Source organism: Saccopteryx bilineata, chromosome 3 (assembly GCF_036850765.1).
Source record: "Saccopteryx bilineata isolate mSacBil1 chromosome 3, mSacBil1_pri_phased_curated, whole genome shotgun sequence".
Lineage (NCBI taxonomy): Eukaryota > Metazoa > Chordata > Mammalia > Chiroptera > Emballonuridae > Saccopteryx > Saccopteryx bilineata.
In genome coordinates, this window is record NC_089492.1 from 23,210,251 (window position 1) to 23,230,466 (window position 20,216).

General features: G+C 33.5%; 1 protein-coding gene across 3 annotated transcripts in view; it reads left to right on the forward strand.

The window, feature by feature from the left end:
- CSMD3 (CUB and Sushi multiple domains 3) overlaps positions 1-20,216 on the forward strand; it is a 1,246,722-nt gene that overhangs the window by 872,753 nt on the left and 353,753 nt on the right. For all 3 annotated transcript variants that reach the window (XM_066265798.1, XM_066265799.1, XM_066265800.1), the window contains one exon: positions 17,872-18,041. In XM_066265798.1, the coding sequence (XP_066121895.1) occupies positions 17,872-18,041 (170 nt within the window). The remainder of the gene's footprint in view (positions 1-17,871; positions 18,042-20,216) is intronic.

A 20,216-nucleotide genomic window follows, 5' to 3' on the forward strand; every position in this document is an offset into this window, starting at 1 on the left:
GAACCCGGGTCCCCCGCACGCCAGGCCGACGCTCTACAGCTGAGCCAACAGGCCAGGGCAAACACAGTATTCTTAATTTTGTCTCCAAGAAACTTTGGGATGGATTAACAAATAATATTCAGCAAATCCTCCAGTATTTCCTTTAAATAAAGACTTGTTTAATATTTATAAATTGTTGAAAGTAACACTTAAAAGTTATACAGAGTGGTCATATTTTATTCAAGTGTTATGTTATTGGACACATTACAATTCAAATACTCTTATGTGTGTATTTCTTATAATTAATAAAAAAAGAGAAAAAAGCACTCTTAAAATTTATAAATCTAGAATAATGGTTATAATTATTTTACTTTAGTGCTTTTTTAAACATTTTTTCAACATTATTTATAATATTTTATACTGATCTTTCCTAAATTAACACTAAAGTATAGTATAGCCATTTTTTACTTTGTTTTATCACATCTTACTTCCATTCTACAGTTTTCTTTTTATTTTTTTGACTTTGGTGTCACCACTACTTTTTGAACACTAATGGTTTAGAATATATTTCTATAAAATAACAAAATAGATAAAACTATAGTGACTTTTAAAATAATAGCTATGGTGACCACTTTGCTTCACCAGCAATCATTTCCAACTTAGAGCCTGAATGATCTTTAAAGGACATACTTCCTAGTATCCTGATGTTTGCCACTTTGATAGTCCTTTCATCAGAACCTGAGGAGAAGAGAGCAAAGCAGAGTATAGTGCAGCTGGAGAGGAATGAGTAAGAGGGAGACTAAGATGAGGTGAAGGCAGAGAGGTAAGAGGATAGAGTATATCTTGTAGAGCAGTGGTTTTCAACTTTTTTATACTTGGAGACTTGTGACTTCACCAGCTGTAAATGGAAACACACAAGGAATAAAGTTTTATCATATTGCACAATACAGTGCAACATGGTACAAGCTAGTGCTTGATTTTCTAACTCTATTTGTACGATGCATTGAATATTACATAAGTTTGTCAAAATTCTTTTTTTTGTATTGCACACAATCTGTAAATGCTCTGCAAGGTGCAAAGTGGTATTTGACCAAAACTGCAAGTTCCAAAGGTATTCTTTGGTATTTTCATTGATGATACAGACTGATAAGTCTCTATCACCCTGAGTATAAGCAAATTCAACCAAGATCCTTAGGTCTATAATCTTCATTCAATATCAGGGTTATTAACTCTTTCATGGACTGGCATGAAATTTCTGGTGAACCGGCACCGGTCTGTGGACTGGCCATTGAGAAACACTGATGTAGGGCTTCGGAGGCTATTTCAGAGATTATGGTTTCACTCAGAATGAGATGGATAGCCTTTAAAAGGATCTGAAGAACGAATTATCAAAGAGAGAAACATACAAGTATGGTAGAATGTCTTTCTGTGGGGATCATTCAGGCTCTGAGTTGAGAATAGACTGCAGGAAGGAAGAGCAGAATCAGAAAGAGTGGTGAGTTTGCTACGCCAGTACTTAAGGCACTCTGGCTGCACCGGTCTCGTTGCTGTTTGCCCAGATGCAAAACACATTCCCTCTGCATTTGCTATTCCCTCTGCCTACAATGCTTTTCCTTAAATATCTGTATACTTGTTCCTTTTCCCTCTGTTCTCTGCTCACATATGATTTCTCAATGAGTATACTCAGTGAATATCTGCTCTATCCCTCTCTAATTTGCTTTTTCATCTTAGCACTTATGACCATCTACCTATTATTTAATTAATTTATTTTTCTATGCTTCTTTTTTGCCTGTTTCCCTCATAGGAATAGATGCTTCATAAAAATAAAGATTTTCATCTCTTCTTTTTTTGTTTTTCAAATCTGAAGCTCTCATAAAAGGACAGTATCTCTCACATAGTACACACTCAATAAATATTTATAAGATGAATGAATAAATGCCACTAGAGTCACTCCATCATATTTCTCATGCAAGGCATAGTGTACCGAAGGACGGCAGGTGTTAACAATTAAAACAAAGGGAGGCGGCTATATATATATAAAGAGAAACAGTTTATGACCAATTTTGGCCCCAGCTTTAAAAATATGATATTCTTTATCATTTTTAATTGAAATCTTTATATATATTTTTAATGTGTATAAAGTGAAGATTTATTAAAGTTTGAATTATGAAGATATTTCAAATTTGTGTAACTCAATCGTATATTAAATGAAAATCTATGTACATGATCTGCTACAAGAAGATTTTCTTTCATTTTTCTTTATTACAGAGCATGTTTTCCATAAGGATATTTAAGTAGCAAGGAAAGTGACAAAATGAAACCAAAAACCATTGTTATAATATTAATAGAAGTGGGGAAAGTAGGAGCAAGGAAAGAAAACCAGAGCAGAGTAGACACTGATAAAGGAGAAACAGAGGCACCTCAGGGTGACAACATGCTAGAAAAACACTCAACCATATATAGACAAATTGTTTTCTTTCACTCAGTTTAGAACACATGGACTTTGCTTTACAGATTAAATTTTTGCTCAGTGTTTGCAGTTGGGAATGTCTAAAAATAAAAATGCAGGATCACAATATGTTTGTCCTTTTATAAATTTTTTCAAAAGAACACTGATTCCCAACTCTGCTTATAACTTATCTGCTTTAGTGTCAGTACTGTTGCTTTGGAAAAGTCAAGGGGTACTAGTTGCCACTATGTGGTCCTGTGATAGACAATTTCTGTTGTGTTTCCCCATACCGCAATCACTCCCATAAATTCCTTTTTTTTCTTTTTTTATTAATTTTTTTATAGAGAGGAGAGAGAGTGAGAGAGAGAAAGAGAGAGAGAGAGAGAGAGAAAGAGAGAGAGAGAGAGAGAGAGAAGGGGGAGGGAGGAGCAGGAAGCATCAACTCCCATATGTGCCTTGACCAGGCAAGCCCAGGGTTTTGAACTGGCAACCTCAGCGTTCCAGGTCGATGCTTTATCCACTGCGTCACCACAGGTCAGGCACTCCCCTAAATTCTTAGTATTTCCTAGTTACATCCTATTAAGGTACAAAACAGAGAATGTACAGCTATGTTACAGGGTGAATCATTTTCAAGGAATCTCCACCTCATTTACTGATCCCGAGAAACGAATGTGTTGAAGACCAGGAAAGCAGAAAGGGTTCTTATTCACATTAATATAGGCCTTTGTTCCCTTAAAATAAAAATTACAGTGTTTATATACCTGTTATACTTGATTAGTATGCCTCTTAAGTCCATAAGGAACATAATGAGATCTTTTTTTAGGAAGACCAAAGATATTGTACATTTGTTTTAGCATATTGTGCTTCGTGCCTTAAAAATATGATTGTTTCACTTTCTCTTTGAGCCTTCCTCAACTTCCAAAGGCAAAATTGGTTATATCATTTGCAGTGCTCCCATGAAATTGTTCATAATTTTTTATAGTACTTAAAACATAACATAACATTTGTTATTTAATTTATCTGTTTATTTTACCCTTCTATACTCCCAGCAAGTATCAGAGAGTTGGCTATGTACTAGAATTTCTATATATTATATTAATCATATGCTTAAAATGTAGTATTTTGATTTAAGGTACTATATTTTAGATGCTTAAAATTCTGTCAAGGGAAATTTGAATTTCTTATGTTACATATTGTCAAATTATTTATTCTGTATGCAGTCTGGTTGTCCAATAGACACAAGAAGGTAAGTTTGAATTTAATTTAATTTTATTAGCTGAATCCATAATGGGAGTATAAAATGACTCAACTGGTGTTGTTGCAAGAAATAGATCCCACACTAGTACCAATGTTTCATATCTCTAGTTTGAATAGAAAAACTGTCTTCAAAGCCAATAGTCTGGTAAGGATCATGCCTTAAAACAAAACATATAGCTGGCATTGTCAAGATTTAGCTATTTTGTTTCTAATTCAATAACTTTTAAATTTCTGAATTTATATGGGTGTGTGTGTAATTCTCAGTGTCCATTACAAGTTGGACTACTCTTTTCTGAAGATATTTTTGTCTATGACTTTTTGCTATTAATATAAAAAAGACAATAGCTGATTAAGTACATTAAAGTGGCAAAAACCAAGATGGTTCATTTCTCTGGATTAATTTGGTGCATTTCATAGACTATAAATATTCCCCATTCTTCATATAAAGAATGCTTGGAAAAGTATTAAGCAACCAGAAGGAGTACCTGTAGGCATGTGTGTAGTCTGGGTTGCTACTCTAGCTCCTAATTTGCATATTCACAGATGCCAAGTCAAGAGTAGCATCCCTCAGTTTTTCTCTCTCCATGAAAACTTAGAAGTTGAGATAAAATATTCCACTTTGAGGAGTTATTTAAACATTCTTAAATTGTGAGCATGTTGATTTTGTTTCTCTTAATTTGCAAAAGAAAATTAATTCAGAGTAAATCTTCTGACATAAGAAGTCATCTAAAGTTCCACATTTTCCAAGAATTAGTTATAGCTTACTTTACCATATAAGAATAACATATTGACTACTTAGTATGGTACATCTTAATACTGTTGAGGATGAAAGCATGAGGCTTCTCCCTGATTTGTAATCATGACATGACACTCATTGGCTAAAGGGGAGACTGCATTGCAGGTCGGTAGACTTTTAGGACCTGAGTCCACTCCCTTCAGCCACCAGAGTGCAGCTAAGAGATGAGAATCAGTAGGTGATGCTCGGCTGATGCAATGGCAATCAGACCTAGGGATTGTGGTGACAATTAGACCTAGAGAACTTACCTACTAGAGGGGTTTTTTGGTTTGTTTGTTTTCTTTTCTTTTCATTTTTCTTAAATTTTGGTGGTGGATGGACTTTGTGGGGATATATATGATTTCACAGAACTAGAAAGTCACAAGTCAAGCCTTTGGCCCTTTATTTATTGTTTAATCAGATCATATTAAATACCTGTTGTTGTTGTTGTTTTTTTTATTACCAGTATGATGGAAAGAAATGGTGAAATCAACAACAATTTGGATTTTAAACAGCTAAGAAGAAGGACTCATATTGATAAAAGTCATTACCATCTTGATGGTGGGAGGTAGGGAAGTACAAGAGAATTGAGATTATTTATGATACTCATTACTCAAAGGACAGGGAGTCTGAGAGACCAGACTTTTCTTTGTTGTTTCCTGAAGCTCCTGCACAATGTTTAAGTGTGCGAAACAGTAGCTCATAAAGACCTTTGCTCATAAAACCCCTTTGCTCATAAAGACCTAAACTGAGAGCCAACGGCAGGATCAATCCCAAGCCTAATTAAGATTATATTTGTGGTGATGAACCTTGGAAACTGTAATTAAGGATTTCTGAAACTTTTGAATATTTACTAAGAAAAAGGTAGTAAACTCTGTTACCTCTATCCCCATTTGATTACCAAACTTCTTTATTTAAATGAAAAATTGCATGTTACAATTTGAATAGTTAAAGAATATTGGTTTGGGCAAGTGTAAGTAGGAATAAATTACTGTGATCTTCACCTGAAAATAATTTTTATATTATGTATGCAATGAAATATGAATACTGTTTAAATAACTAGATTTGTAATGTAGACTTTATTTCCCATAAAGTAACTTTTCTGTTGTTTTTGTTTTAACCAATATTTTAGCTAACACACTTCCCATGCATTTATTATATTTTAAACTTCATCTTTAAATGTGCTCTTTATATGCTTTAAAAGTTTGCTTATGCCCTGGCCAGATAGGTTGGTTGGTTAAAGCATCACCTGGAAGTGCAGAGGTTGCCCGTTCAATCCTCGGTCAGGGCACATACAGGAACTGATCGATGTTCCTATTTCTCTCTCTCTCTCTCTCTCTCTTTTCTTCCTCTCGCTTAATATAACATTTAGATCATTGAATTATTAGGCAGCCCTCAATTTCATAGAAATTACCTTAATATTTAAGAAATTGTGTGCCTTATTTACTTTCCTATTCTTCCATTAAAAATGTTAATGGGACAGAGCTCACACTGAAGTAACACAGTAAAATGAGGAGGAAAATGGAGAAGCGGCAGCTATCCGCTCCATTTTCCTGCACCACTTTTTCATCTCTCCCACTAGAGAACTTCGTCAAGTTTATGCTTATTCTGGGACTATTTTAAGTGAAAGATATTCCTTTTTAAGCTCTTAAAGGGAAACATGTTTTGAACATTTCTGATAGTTCTGATTTAACTTTCATATTAAGTATTTAATCACCTCATGGCAGAGAACACGTCCCAATGTCTATTATGAAGTTGGGAGGGACAGGAAAGATACCTGTTGGCCTAAGCAAAATTAAGTTATTCTTTCCTTTTCTTTCTTTCAATGGAGTTGTCTTCTTTTCCCTGACTCCTTTTTTCCCCTTCTCAGCCCATCGAAATTCCACTCCTTGAAAGAGCAACCAAAATGCTACTTTATTGATGAAGCGTTACCTGACTTTTTCATAGGAAAGAATTTCTCCCTCATTTACACCTGTAAATACTGTCTGTTCTTCTTTTACATCTTGTTTTTTTGTAACACAATTTATGCAGTTCCTATCTTCCATGTGAAAGTGAAGTTTCCCAATTTTGTGGCTTATATCTTATTCATGTCTCAAAGGAAATATCAAGTAGAGGTTAAGAGTCTTGATCTAGAGCCAGATGGAACTGTGTTGGAATTCACAAATTTGTGATCTTGCCTAGTTTCCTCAGCCACTCCTGTCTTCAAATTCTCCTCTAGAGACATAGGCTTGCTTCACCAGGAAGTGCAGATAAAATGCTTAGTATAGTTAGCACTTAACAAATCTTATTAATTGTTGTCATTGCTTGCATCTCCTTTATATGTGGTGCTTTTTACTTACATGCAGAGTGATTAATTCTATTAGATGAATTATATTTTGTTCTTGTTTTCTAAAATGTTGCTTCTCATAATTTTGTTCTGAGGATAACTAACTTATTCTTCTTAACCCTATTATTCAATTAACAGCATGTATTGAGGTTTCACAAGGTCTAGAAAAGAATATTAAAATCTTGGGATATCAGATATTATTTTTAGGAGTTGCCTTACTTTTTCTCTATTTGTGACTCTATTTTGTTCTCTACACTGAGGTAGCTCTAGTAAATATAAAAATGTTCTCTATAATGTATTATTTTTTCTTGCTTCATGACAGTTAATGAAAATATATTTAAATGAATGGGAGAATTTGTATACAAATACTTTTTGACACAACACCACTGATTTTTATAATACTATACTATTGTGCCAGTTGAGATTTAAAAGTTAGCCAAAGGTAACATATATACTCTGAAAATCTTATTATCAACAAGTAAGTATATTGGCCCACTATGCAATCATCAAGAAATATTGAAAACAAAATATTGTGAGCATGATTACATTTTTACTGAATTTTTAAATGATGAATTACTTATCTAAAAAGTAATGTAAGATGTGTTGCTAAATTTTATAACAATTTATATTTATATAGATTTATGTAGATATGTTATTCCATAGTAATAATTATAGTGTAAGTGGAATTTAAATCTGTCTTCACTTACACCATTAAAAATCACGTAGATATTCCCAAATGATTTTATTAGACAAGTTTTAGAACACTAAACTATTAAGTCTTCAGAATCAGTGATGGACTTTGAAATTCCTGCTAAGGTTTCATCTCTGTACTATTATAATATAAGCATCTTCAAATCTTTTAAAATTTACAACTATCCTAAATCAGTCAATCAACCACAAATGTCAATAAAATAACCTCTCCTTCACCCCCTGCCATCTTTGTATTCTATCTTCTTTTATATCATTAGTCAGTATTATTAAAGACATTGTTTTTCTTTCTTCCACCTCTTATTAACCCAAGTAGTGAATTCTTAGTATCCATATTAATTGATCTCATTCTGTCATTTAACACTATGGACATTTTTTTTTCTTTGAAACTATGGCTCCCTATTAGTTCATGGTACCATTTTGAATGTTCTTTGTCTCCCACTTAAATTCTGATATTCCATGTCTCCCGGTCTTACTTTGCTCTTCTTCTCAATCCTTATGTGTTCACTGGGTAAATCCTTTGTGGCTTAAAATATCAATCTGTGACTACAAATATGTCTAGCTACTTACGTAGATTTCTCAGTATGTGCAAACATAAGTTCATCAACATATACAGTCACTCCTTTTCCTGTCTTCTCTATCTCCTCCTCTTTTTTGTCCTGTATCCAACTAGTCCCCAAGTTCTAGAACTTTTACTTTCTGTATTCTCTTTCTCCATGGTAAATTCAAGTTCTCATCATTTTCCATTTGACATACAAAAATAATCTCCAAGTTATTTTTCCCCTAAGAACCCAGGACTACAATCTGTTCCTCTTACAGCTGTTACTGGAACACACCAGATTTGGGGAAGTTTATCATATTCAGCCAATCAAAGGAGATGGACCAGACTGAGTATATAAGAGTGTCTTTAGTTCAGGAATACTGGAACCCTGGAAGGAAGAGGAGTCTTGTCCACAGAGCTGCCTTAACACTTTCCTGTTGCTGCCAGTTTTTAAAGGGTCCAGGAAAAAAGAAAAAAATAAAAAAACTCCATGCAGCTAGTTCCTTAACAATGTACAGGAGGTGGGGGTTCAGCTGCAGAAACATCTCCTCTGCAAATCTTCTGATGTGGCACAGGCCCAATCAGCATGGTCCTATCTGGTGTCCGTGATAAATCTTCAAGACAGCCAAGGTCAGGTGTCTCCCAGGAACAGCTGAGACCTGGTTTCTCTGGGACCATCTGCCTCTGAGAATTATCTGTGAAAAGACTCCCTGTTTTCTTAGAATGCAAAGTGAAGATTTAAGATTGGTGAATTAAGTTTTTAATTAATTTATAGACCTTAATTTTTCACAGTGAATCCTGTGGCTAGGCTTTTACAAACAACTATTGTGTTTTAAACTCCCCTAATATCATGTCTCTCCGCAGTATAAGCTTTCCCCAACATTCCTTCAAAAGTAAACTTTTTGTTTTATTTCAAAGTAAAGACCAGGGAGCCATTAACAGAGAATAGCAGGCAGATTAACTATTTCCTAACCCTTACATATCTCCTATTCCTTTAGAACTAATTCTTTGACTTAGCTCAAGTATAACCTATTCCATAAAATCTTTCCTGACATTATCTTACTACTCCTTAAAATGGATTTCTTCAATTTTGTCATCCAGGTCATTGCGCAAAGTTGTATTCCACTTCAGCTTACATATTAGTACACATACCAGTTTGCATGTTTGTCTTTTTTCTAGACTACATATTACATGAGGACAAAAACCTTATCCTTCAGCCCTAACATCGTACCTAGGTATTATTGTTAATATTATTTGTAATGAGTAATTAAACTTAGCACAGTAGACTCTCAAGAGCTATTTATGGAAGGGAGAATGTATAACAGGACAATGTCAAGTGATAGGAAATTTTTCATGCTATTTGATAGAAAATTTTATATTTGATTTAAAAATGCTTTGAACTTAATGCTCTCCAATTCTGCAGTTAACAGAAGAAAGTTCTACATAAAAATAATGATTAACATGATTGTTTATGGCATAGAGTGAATGTAGAAAATGCATTGAAATAATTTTTTTTTCACTGAAATAAATTTTGAGGAGAAAACAAATCCCAAATTAAAGTCTTTCAGCGAAAAATATTTTAAGAAACTCTTGATTTGTAAGTAACTTTATAAAGCACTGCTAGTTTACACCTGAACTTATGCATGCATTGTATTTAGAGAGGATGGAAAGAGAAAGCCAGGTTTGTATCACTCTTGTCTAAAAACAGGAAAGGAAAGGAAAAACCAGCCTTTTTATAAGTAATGCTCATGGATAATCATATTTTCAGTAGTTGTGTAAAGAAGTAAATGTCTCTCTTTCTGTCCTCTACTTTCCACCCCCTTCTGAGGATCCAAGCATTTTTCAGGTTCCTAATTGAGAGAAAAAAAAATTGACAAAACTTTCTAAAGAAAAGAAGTGTATTATTAATACTGCGAAGACATAAAACATATTAGAAAGTCTCCTAAATATATTTAATCTTAATACTTTATCATATTTAAAACTTTTCAAATATTCCTTTCAAAACATTTTAATATCTCTGAAATTGGTATCTTATAACTGATTGCTATTATATATTACTATTATTACTTTTGCTTTCTTAGAGACATGTAAATTAATGATGCCTCTTGCAATCAATGGTGTCTTAATTAGATGAAATACAATAGACATCAGATTTGGAACATAATGGGCTCAATTAGATGGAAAAAAATTTAAAAGGCAAAATCATATATATGAAAAAAATAAATGGTTAATTTGGATTTGACTGTTTGAATTCACACACCCCCTCCTATATGAATACAATCAAATATTACTGTTATTTTTTTACTTAAAATAACTAAACATATGGAAAATATATTTCTACTAATGCTACACCTTACTTGACTTAGCATACCATATGCTTAGGCTTGAAAACGAAATATTTTTCTGAATAATCCAAGTCAAGTGTGTTTTAACTGTTTTTATAAAACAACTTTAAAATAACCTGTGGTGCTATCAAAATAACATAAAACACGAAATTCAGTTGCAATGCAAATTCTTAAAAGTCACTGCAAACTTCACTGATCATAGGCATTTTTTATATTATCCAGCCAAGTTACGCAAAAGTGTTTTACCAGTTTATCTGAAAATATATGCCTGTGTGTAAACAATAGTTGCTACCAGATTTTCTTAGCCCAGTAATGGAGATTAATGATGCATGGGCTGGCCTGTTTTTCAGTATGTAAGAAGAAATTGAAATTCAATGGATACGCCAGCTCTTGCATTTCTCACCATAGCGGTGACTCTTATCACTAGATTCCAGTACACATATCTCCTCATTCCAATCCAATAAGGCCGCATTTATCAACATATTATTTTCAGCTCACTGAAGAGTTTCATATTGGTTACTCATCTATATTTCTTAATCGGTTTGTTTAAATAAAAATATTTTATAAGAAAAAGATTTGTTTTTTCCACAAAATAAAGGTACCCTAACAGTGTGTGAATTGGAGATTGCACAGAAAATATTTGTATCCTGTCAAGAGTACTGAAGACTGGTCCTCCACAAATATTTCCCTAATACTCTGCTAAAGTATATGATATCTTCATATCATTATTTTCTATGATTAAAAGACAACCTCCCAGTTCAAATCAGAGAGAAGAGACAGTGTCACCTATTAATATTTTAACATTAATGATTTTGTAGGAAACCTATATTAATAGACTTAAGGCTTTAAAAGTTAGTGATCAGTTGTCAAGAACATGATAGATCAAAGCATGAGGGAAACAGACATTGAACTTATGTTAAGGTAGGGAGGATGTACTTTCCTCACTTCCAGAAAACATTGCAACCCCTGAACCCTGAAGTAATACTTTCCTAACCCAAAATCTCAAATAAGGCCCTGGCCGGTTGGCTCAATGGTAGAGCGTGGGCCTGGCGTGTAGAAGTCGCGGGTTCAATTCCCAGCCAGGGCACACAGGAGAAGCGCCCATTTGCTTCTCCACCCCTCCCCCTCTCCTTCCTCTCTGTCTCTCTCTTCCCCTCCCGCAGCCGAGGCTCCATTGGAGCAAAGATGGCCCGGGCGCTGGGGATGGCTCCTTGGCCTCTGCCCCCCGCGCTAGAGTGGCTCTGGTCACGGCAGAGCGACACCCCGGAGGGGCAGAGCATCGCCCCCTGGTGGGCGTGCCGGGTGAAACCCGGTCGGGTGTATGCAGGAGTCTGTCTGACTGTCTCTCCCGGTTTCTAGCTTCAGAAAAATACAAAAAAAAAAAAAAACCCCAAAAAACCCTCAAATAAAATTGTACTAATGTACCTCATTCAATCTTCTTCTCTATTCTTTGTCTTCTGCAACCAACTTCCCAAGCCGTAAAGTTGAAATTATTTAACCATTACAAGACAACAACTTGCTTATACATAATGCCACCTTCTTTCATATACACCTAAGAAAAACATTTTTTCCCTACCACAGCAGATAAATAACAAATTGATTTTTTATCCTGAGAGACCTTCCTCTAGGTCAACCTTGCACAAATAAAACCTTTCCCATGTTGGGTTTATTCTATTCTCAGAATGTGTCACAGATAACTCTGTACCCCCTGTCCCAATATAATGTTTCATCAAGATTCCTTCCTATTTGGGAAATTTTTATCTCCAACTTGTAGTCTCCCATCACTTTTAATATACTAAGTTCAGACCTTCAGAAAAGTCTTGACTTTACTCAAAACAAGTCAGCACTCCAAGTTAGATGTTTTTACAAACTAGAGCTGTCCCTTGTTGTCCATGGGGGTTTGGTTCTCAGACCCCCGAGGATGTAAAAACTCACAGATGCTAACATAGTCTTTGCATATAACCTTTGCAAATCCCCCCCCACACTTTGAGTGGTCCAAATGTTCATATACATCCTCATGCCTCCTGACCATCCAGAGTACAATCGTAACAAAAATTATTTTAAATATGTATGAGGCAACATTTAAAAAAAAGGAAAATGTATGTTCTTCTTGTTTCCATAAATTGGTTATCAAACAAACATGATTTTAAGTTAATAAAACTGTAACTGGAACTAATTTTATTTTTTGGAAAAAAAATCACTCCTGGGGGTCAACGAGCATGAAAAAAAGTCACTACTCAAAGGGTTAAATGATCTCTAGATTACTTATAATATATACTTAATACAATGTAAATGCTGTGCAAATAATCATTGTACTATATTGTTTAGACTAGAAAATGATGGCCAAAAAAATGTCTACATGTTTGGTACAGAATCCAGCATCTTTACACATAGCACACATCATCAATAATGTATTATTTTTTCAAGTATTTTCCATTTGAGGTTGGTTGACTCTATGGATGCAGAACCTGTGGGGACAGAGGGCCAACTATGTATGCATATTTGAATGATTACATTGTAAACATGTCTTCACTGCTAGAAAGCACGTTTTATGGTTGTCAACACGGTTCTTCCTATGCCCCATATTTATTAAATGAATGAGTTTATTTTTTTCAGTTTGGAACATACTATTATCTCTCTCTAGCCATTTTAAATATCTTAGTATATGTTCTTTACCAAGGTACCCTGTTAAGCACATACATAAGTTGTTTATATTAGAGTGACCTTATACCTTTACTTTTATGATGGCAGATGTTTCCCGTACATGTTACTTTATGTGTGCAATTTGTTACACACCTGCCTGAAAACCCTGGCACTGACCTAATGAAGTGTATATTTAGGTTTGTCTGGTTACAGCTATATACTGTTCACAAATGTCGCTATGGCTGGGAGATGATGACAATTATCAGTTCACCCTTGCCACTTGGATTTCTAGGACTTCTTTTACTCAAACTCCCTTTTCACACGTAGATGATGTCATTTAATATGACCATATTTTCCTTAGATCAACTAACTGTCCCTCTCTCTTGAGCCAGATGTTCTGCTGATAGTTCTTTTTCTCAGTTAACTTTAAAATACCTTGAGAATATTCAACCACAGTTTGCCAGTATTCATATCTTCTTCATTAAGTATGCTTTGTGAAACTTGCTGTTATATTTATATCATATACTATGAAAATCTGTACTTATATTTTTTCTGGAAATTCATGAATATTGCAGCTATGACTATTATTTGTGAGAATTATCCGTGATACTTCAATGTGTCATTATTTCATACACCATCACAGCCACCTGATGCTCAAAATAACAATAACAGTATAATTCCATATCAAGTGATTTTCTTTTGTTTGTTTGGGCCCTGAAATTATATCCATTGGGAATAGAGGTGGTGCTTACATGTAGAGAAAACAGGATGTACAAAGGCCCAGAGTATAAGATCGTGGAAAGGGCCAATAGTTTAGGATGACTAAATTGCAAGGTCCAGGGAAGAGAATGACTCATCAGTAATACCTAAAAAGCTAGACTGTGTGCACATTATAAATGGCCTTATATGACATTCTGTGGACTTCGACTTGCTCATGCTGAGTATGGTTCAGCAGAAAGTATGTACGAGATCAGATTTGCATTTAGAAAATAGCATCGTGTCAGCTTATTATACAACAGAGATAGAAGCATGTTCATTGCTGGACTGAGGCATATGGTCAAACTGTGCAAAATTTGTTGTTAATTTTGACATTAGATCATGTTCAATTGCAGTTGGCAAGCTAGCCTGCTATAGCTGAGGTGCAGAAAGAAAGCTGATACAAGGCAAATGTCAGCGCTGCAGGGGGTGCTGGGAAGCCAGTGTTCGGTGTATTTTAAATTCAGAGATAAAAATCAAAGATAAGATTCCATGTGAAAATAAATTTTTTATTAATCTCCTAGCTCCTGGAGTTTAGTAGTGTGGTTAACCTACGGTTAGTAGATAACTCATTTTATTAAAAATCTTATTGAAAAAATTTATTGCTTTTGTTACATATATATATAAATTTATTTTCATTTTTTTGTGTTTCAAGATTTTCCCTTGAAATTAATAATTATGTACAATGGAATACAGTTCTATACATAATATGTGGAGTGAATGTGCTCTGACTTCCAGGACATACTTCAGCCCATATAAACTAATCCTCTTGATTTTTAATAGAATGTTTTAAAGAGGTTGTGCAGAAGTTGAAAAAAAAAAAAAGTGTCCCTGTGTACCAGTTTATCTGTTATAGTCTTAATTGACACTAGATACATAGGATGATTGTTAAAAGTGCCTCTTGACATACTAAAGAAGTATTTAGATTAACATGATGTGCAATGACAGGTGTAAATCCCATCTTTTATACTCTCTATATGTTTGATTTTAGCAAGAAAGCTTACTTTAGTGTCTTCATCTATAAAACTGGAGAAAAGAAGTTTTTTCCTGCAAAGTTGTTATGAGGAATAAATGCAGAGTTGGCTTCATCTGTGTGAAACATATGTAGTTACACAGGGCTCCATACTGAGAGAGGTCCCTATTCTTGGTTTAATACTGTATTGGTCTCCTGAAATTCCGAATACATTTCAATAAGGGTCAGTGCACTTTTATTTTGCACTGGGCCTCACAATTCATTCATACCTGATTAAATGATAAAAGTGCCAATTTAATTCAAATTTTCTTTCTTTCTTTCTTTCTGGTTTAAATCCTGATTGTATTTCATCAAATAAGAAGTCTTTTATATCCCTTTTAAACCAACTGAAATATTGAAACATAACAAAAGCAGGTTAGTTTTCATACACAATCAAACCTCCTTTAAATGATACAGTAACATTTAATACTATTTATGGTGAAAGGTACTTACCACCTATTTTAAATGTTGAGAGTTTAACAAATTATTCGTATATTTTAAAGGGTAGCTGAAGTAACTGTTAATGGAGCAAAATCTTGGTTTATACAAGTTGTTAAAAAGCGATTTTAACATGGTAAGTGATTCTCCAGAATGAGGATGAGTCCTCTGCTTCTTCATGCATAAATATGCCTTCTCCTGGATAGTCACATTAGGGACAACATAAATATACTAAACTTTTTTTCTCTGTGTATATAATATATATATATACACATATATATATGATGTCGACATTAGTAATTATATTTTAAATATTCATGATAGCTCTGTTTCATTAAGCTGTTGTTGGATGCAGCACTTTGCTAATGCCCTGCAAGTATTATCAGTATATATTTTTCACTCATTTACACACAAACTAAACATCCCTCTGAGAAGTGTAATGTTATTATTTTCATCATAAAAATAACACTATTGAGGCTTAAGAGAGAGAATAAATAACTTGTCCAAGATAGAGCTTAATTTTTAAAACTAAATCTCTGAATTTTAAATTCTGAGGTCTTAAAATATCATTGTTTTGTAAGCTGGCATCAAAAACATTATCACAGCCCCTTGATTCTATAACATAATTTAAAACTCTTTACTTTTTCCAATAATAAAAATGATAAAATATATATTTGCATTTTGGGTCATCTGTGTGATCCAATACATGGTCTTCGTGTCCCCACAGCTTATATAGATTTCTAATAAACTAGTGAGATGGAAATGAAGCAGGTTCAAAATGTAAATGATTCTTTCCCACTAAGTGAAGGGCATGTGGTATCATATTACACTGCACAGATGAGAGTTTCTCAGCCATTCAGAGACTACTAAGATGAGGGAGAATTGAATCATTACACAGCATCATATAATTAAAGGCATAGCAAACTCCAAAAGCGGTACTCTAGCAGCTGGTTTTTTTATCCACACTGCCAAGGGCAATTTAATTTCAGGAAAACAAAATCTTATGCTACATTAGATATATGTTGCTATAGTTTTTAAAAAAATGACTTGAAAGAGAGATAGAAAGGGGGAACGTGAAGAGTGGGAAGCATCAACTCTTAGTAACTGCTTCCCATCCGTGCCTTGGCAAGGCACGTCCAGGGTTTTGAACCAGCGAACTCAACATTCCAGGTGGGACTTTCTCCACTGCTCCACCACAGGTCAGGCCACATGTTGCTCTTTTTAATTTTGTTGATTTTGTAGATTTGTTTCTGTATTGGTAAATTTGTTTCAGTATTATAACTGTATACAGCTAAAAGCGTAAGGACATAACTGTTTTTATGTTTGTACATATTTAAGTAACATTAAAATAATTTAAATCAGTATTGGGAGTCTGTAAGGTTTTGCTTTTTTTTTTTCCTTTTACTTTAGGTGACCTTAAAGAAAGTATATTGGGCTACAATTCTTCATGTGACTGATTCTTAGCATCACATTATTAGTTTTTGTTATTTTATACTATACTGACATTATACTGATTTGCTCACTCTTGATCATTTTCACCTCTTCATTGGGCTTTTTCCTTTTGCCTCATTTTTGGTCATGTTTAATCATTTAAAAGGTAAAGCAATTCAGAATTGCTCACCTTTTGTATATATACTATCTATGTTCCCATGAATCATTATTTTAAAAAATCTTATTTCTGAGAAAATAATGACGATTTATTTTCTGATTAATTAAACCTTCTAAAAAATATACTATTCTTTGACTTATGATATGGTAATATGAAGAAAGTTATTAGATGAGATAAAAAAACAAGCATTCATTGAATTTCTGAGAACTAAGGAAAATGGGGATTATAAGGCCTAGTTTGATGTTGCAATATTGCTACAAGTTTTTTAGTAATAAGTGGAAATTATTATTATTTTTTTAAATTAGGACATTTCTCATTCTTTCTAAGTGGGTAGACCTGTCCACAAATTCTGCAAAATTAGTCCTGGAGAGTTAGCAGTACAGTATACTGATTATGAGAATGGCTTAATCTATTTGGTGTTTTAAATGGAAAGATGATACAATTTCTAAATTATTTGTTACAATTATTGGTTAGTGGGTTTTACTTGTTATATCAGTTTTCAGAGGCAATGTAGTATTTATTTATCTTTTTGTAATTGAAGTTCTTGGATCAGGGGAATGCTGACTGTTGGGGGGGAAATGGTTCAAAATCAAAAAGTAGAAATAAAAAACATCCAATTGGAATCATTATACAACAACATTAAAATCCTGATTTTTTTATACTTGAGATAATAAGATCATAAGTTTAAAAGTAATACATTTTTATATCAGACATTGAGAAACTTAAAATATATCCTGAAAATCTTTTGCTCTCACCCTTTCCCATGCTATCCTTTCATGGGTGTGGGTGAGATGTACTGAAACTATTGTGTATTTCCATTATTGTACAAGTGTCCTATCCATGAGCAGTAGTTCTTCCCATGTATTATTTGAGAGGGAATGGATCATCTAAAACACGCAATTATTCTCTATTTTATTTTCCTGTTAGGCTCTAGTTTAAAAAACAAATGCATTTACACTTCCATACATTACATTTCTTGAAAATGATAATGCTTTCTATTAAACTGTACTTCAATATTCTTTTTTACCTGCAGCGGAATGTGGTGCGTCTGCAACAAATAATGAAGGAATTTTGCTATCTCCAAATTATCCACTCAACTATGAAAACAACCATGAATGCATTTATAGTATTCAGGTTCAAGCAGGAAAGGGGATCAATATTTCAGCCAGAACATTTCATTTAGCCCAAGGAGATGTTCTTAAGGTAGGTGAAATCAGAAATATGTGTATTTTGATCATTTTTAGTCATTAGGTATACATTAATACATATGTATGAATATGTAACCAACCGTAAGCTCATTCTACCGTTCATAGATTTAAATTATACATTTCCCATATTTGTGTTATTTTTATTGAGATAAAATGGTTTGTTTCTAATAATTGTAAAGCATAATAAACATCAGATGCTTATATGTTACTTTTTTCCTCCCGTTAATCCCATGGACAACTGTTAGTTAAAGGCTACCTACTGAGACAGGTAAAGATAGACATGCACAAGAACTCAGATGCACCCTCTGAAAAAAAAAAAAAAACATGGACAATTTTCAGATTATGTAGTCCAAAGTCCTCTAAAAATGAAAGGTCATTGTCTAACTGCAAACTAGTCCATAAAAGCCCATCCCCATCACCAGCACTTTCCAGTATTAAACCTAGTAGAATCAGTTCTCTTCCTACCTTCACACTAGGAAATAAGAACAAATAAGTAAAACAATAGCCCATTACAGAATCCTATGGCCCTTGACTGAGAGAATGTAAAAGCATTGTTTTTTTATGTGGTAAAATTAGCTATATTTTCCTGCACACTTTATGAGTATAGAGCTTGGAAGGTGTTTTTTTGTTTGTTTGTTTGTTTTCATAACATTAGTGTATTGGGCTCCAGTAAAAACAAAGCCAACTACAGCAGAAAATATGTGTATGTATTTATATCTAAACAAACACACTTTTTCACTCTGAGAGCTCTCAATCTAGGTTGCCACTCATTCACGCTCTCTCTCCCTCCCCTTTCTTTTCATAAATGACTTTAGTTATTTATGCCCATATTAGAAAAATTTATACCAAGTGTAAAGGTTCATATGACCCCTTCTAGGTAGTCAGTCTATTTCCTGCACCACTACCAGATTTTCTGACTCATTAGATCTGGGAAAATTATTTCAGTTGTTCTACACCGAGGATTATGTATTTTTATAAAGCTCTCCAGTTTATCTGATGAACAGCAGGTTTGGGAATTATGAATATTGTCTTCTTTGGTTCTTTTCCTTTCAACGGAAAAGAATATTTAACTTTCCAAACCCTCACTCAAAATTCATAATATAATTTTAAGTCTTTCAATGAACATTTATCCAAGCTGTTTAAATTAGATGTAGATCCAGACAGTCAATAATGAATAATTACTATTTTCTGTCTAATAGGACAAAAGCTGACTACCACTCCTAAATACTGTTCTGTGATTGTTATTGCTGTGTTTAGCATAGTAGCATTGTGTAGTTTAAAGACTTATTTCTTATGCGGAATGTAGACTAAATAGATGATTATGGAAAAAAAACCTGGAAAATAACTCAAAATTGATTTTGAGAATCCAAAGAAAGGGTTGGGAGAATTGATGTTATACTTATAAAAAAATCAATATTTGAAGGACTTGATTAATAACATTTTTTAGGGATATAATAAGGTTATTAATGTGTTGTTATTATATTTTATAAGATGTATTATTTTCAAGCTTTTTTTTTTCTAACTTATGTGTGAATCTTTGGGAATGCCACTTGTAAAAGCCCATTGTTAAATTTTTAGTAATTTCATGAGCTGGTTTTCATACATAGCCATTATTAAAAATTAGATTATAATTAACTTACATTTAAATATATTAAAAGCAAAGGTAATAAATACAACTTTAATTTTCTAATTATTTTACTACTTTTACAATTATCTGTGCTTTTAAGATTAGTTATATTATTGTGTCTCTATGGTGGAAATGCTATGTCCGAGTTTGCATCTCTTCCCAACTCTACATTCAATGATGTTACACTGATAGTGCGATCTTGGTCACAGTAGAAATACTTATACTGAAGGAATTGGCAAACATCACAAATTCGGACTTGGTTTATTGTTTTGCTCATTATCTGTACTTAAATAAAAATGTGTTATATCTGCAGCAATTCAATTGTGAATAGCACAAAAAATTTAGAAAATATCTTTTCTAGCATTTGAAAACATTATTCAGCTTAGAAATGTTGCTCATCTTATTCACAAACCAGTGAAGTTCTGCTATAACTTTTTTTGATGGTTCACGTTTTTCCAACTTAACGTAAGAAAAATCAAGTCATATTTCTTTAAGAACTACTCTTGTTTGTCAGCTGTAATTATAAGTTGCAGTAAACATTTG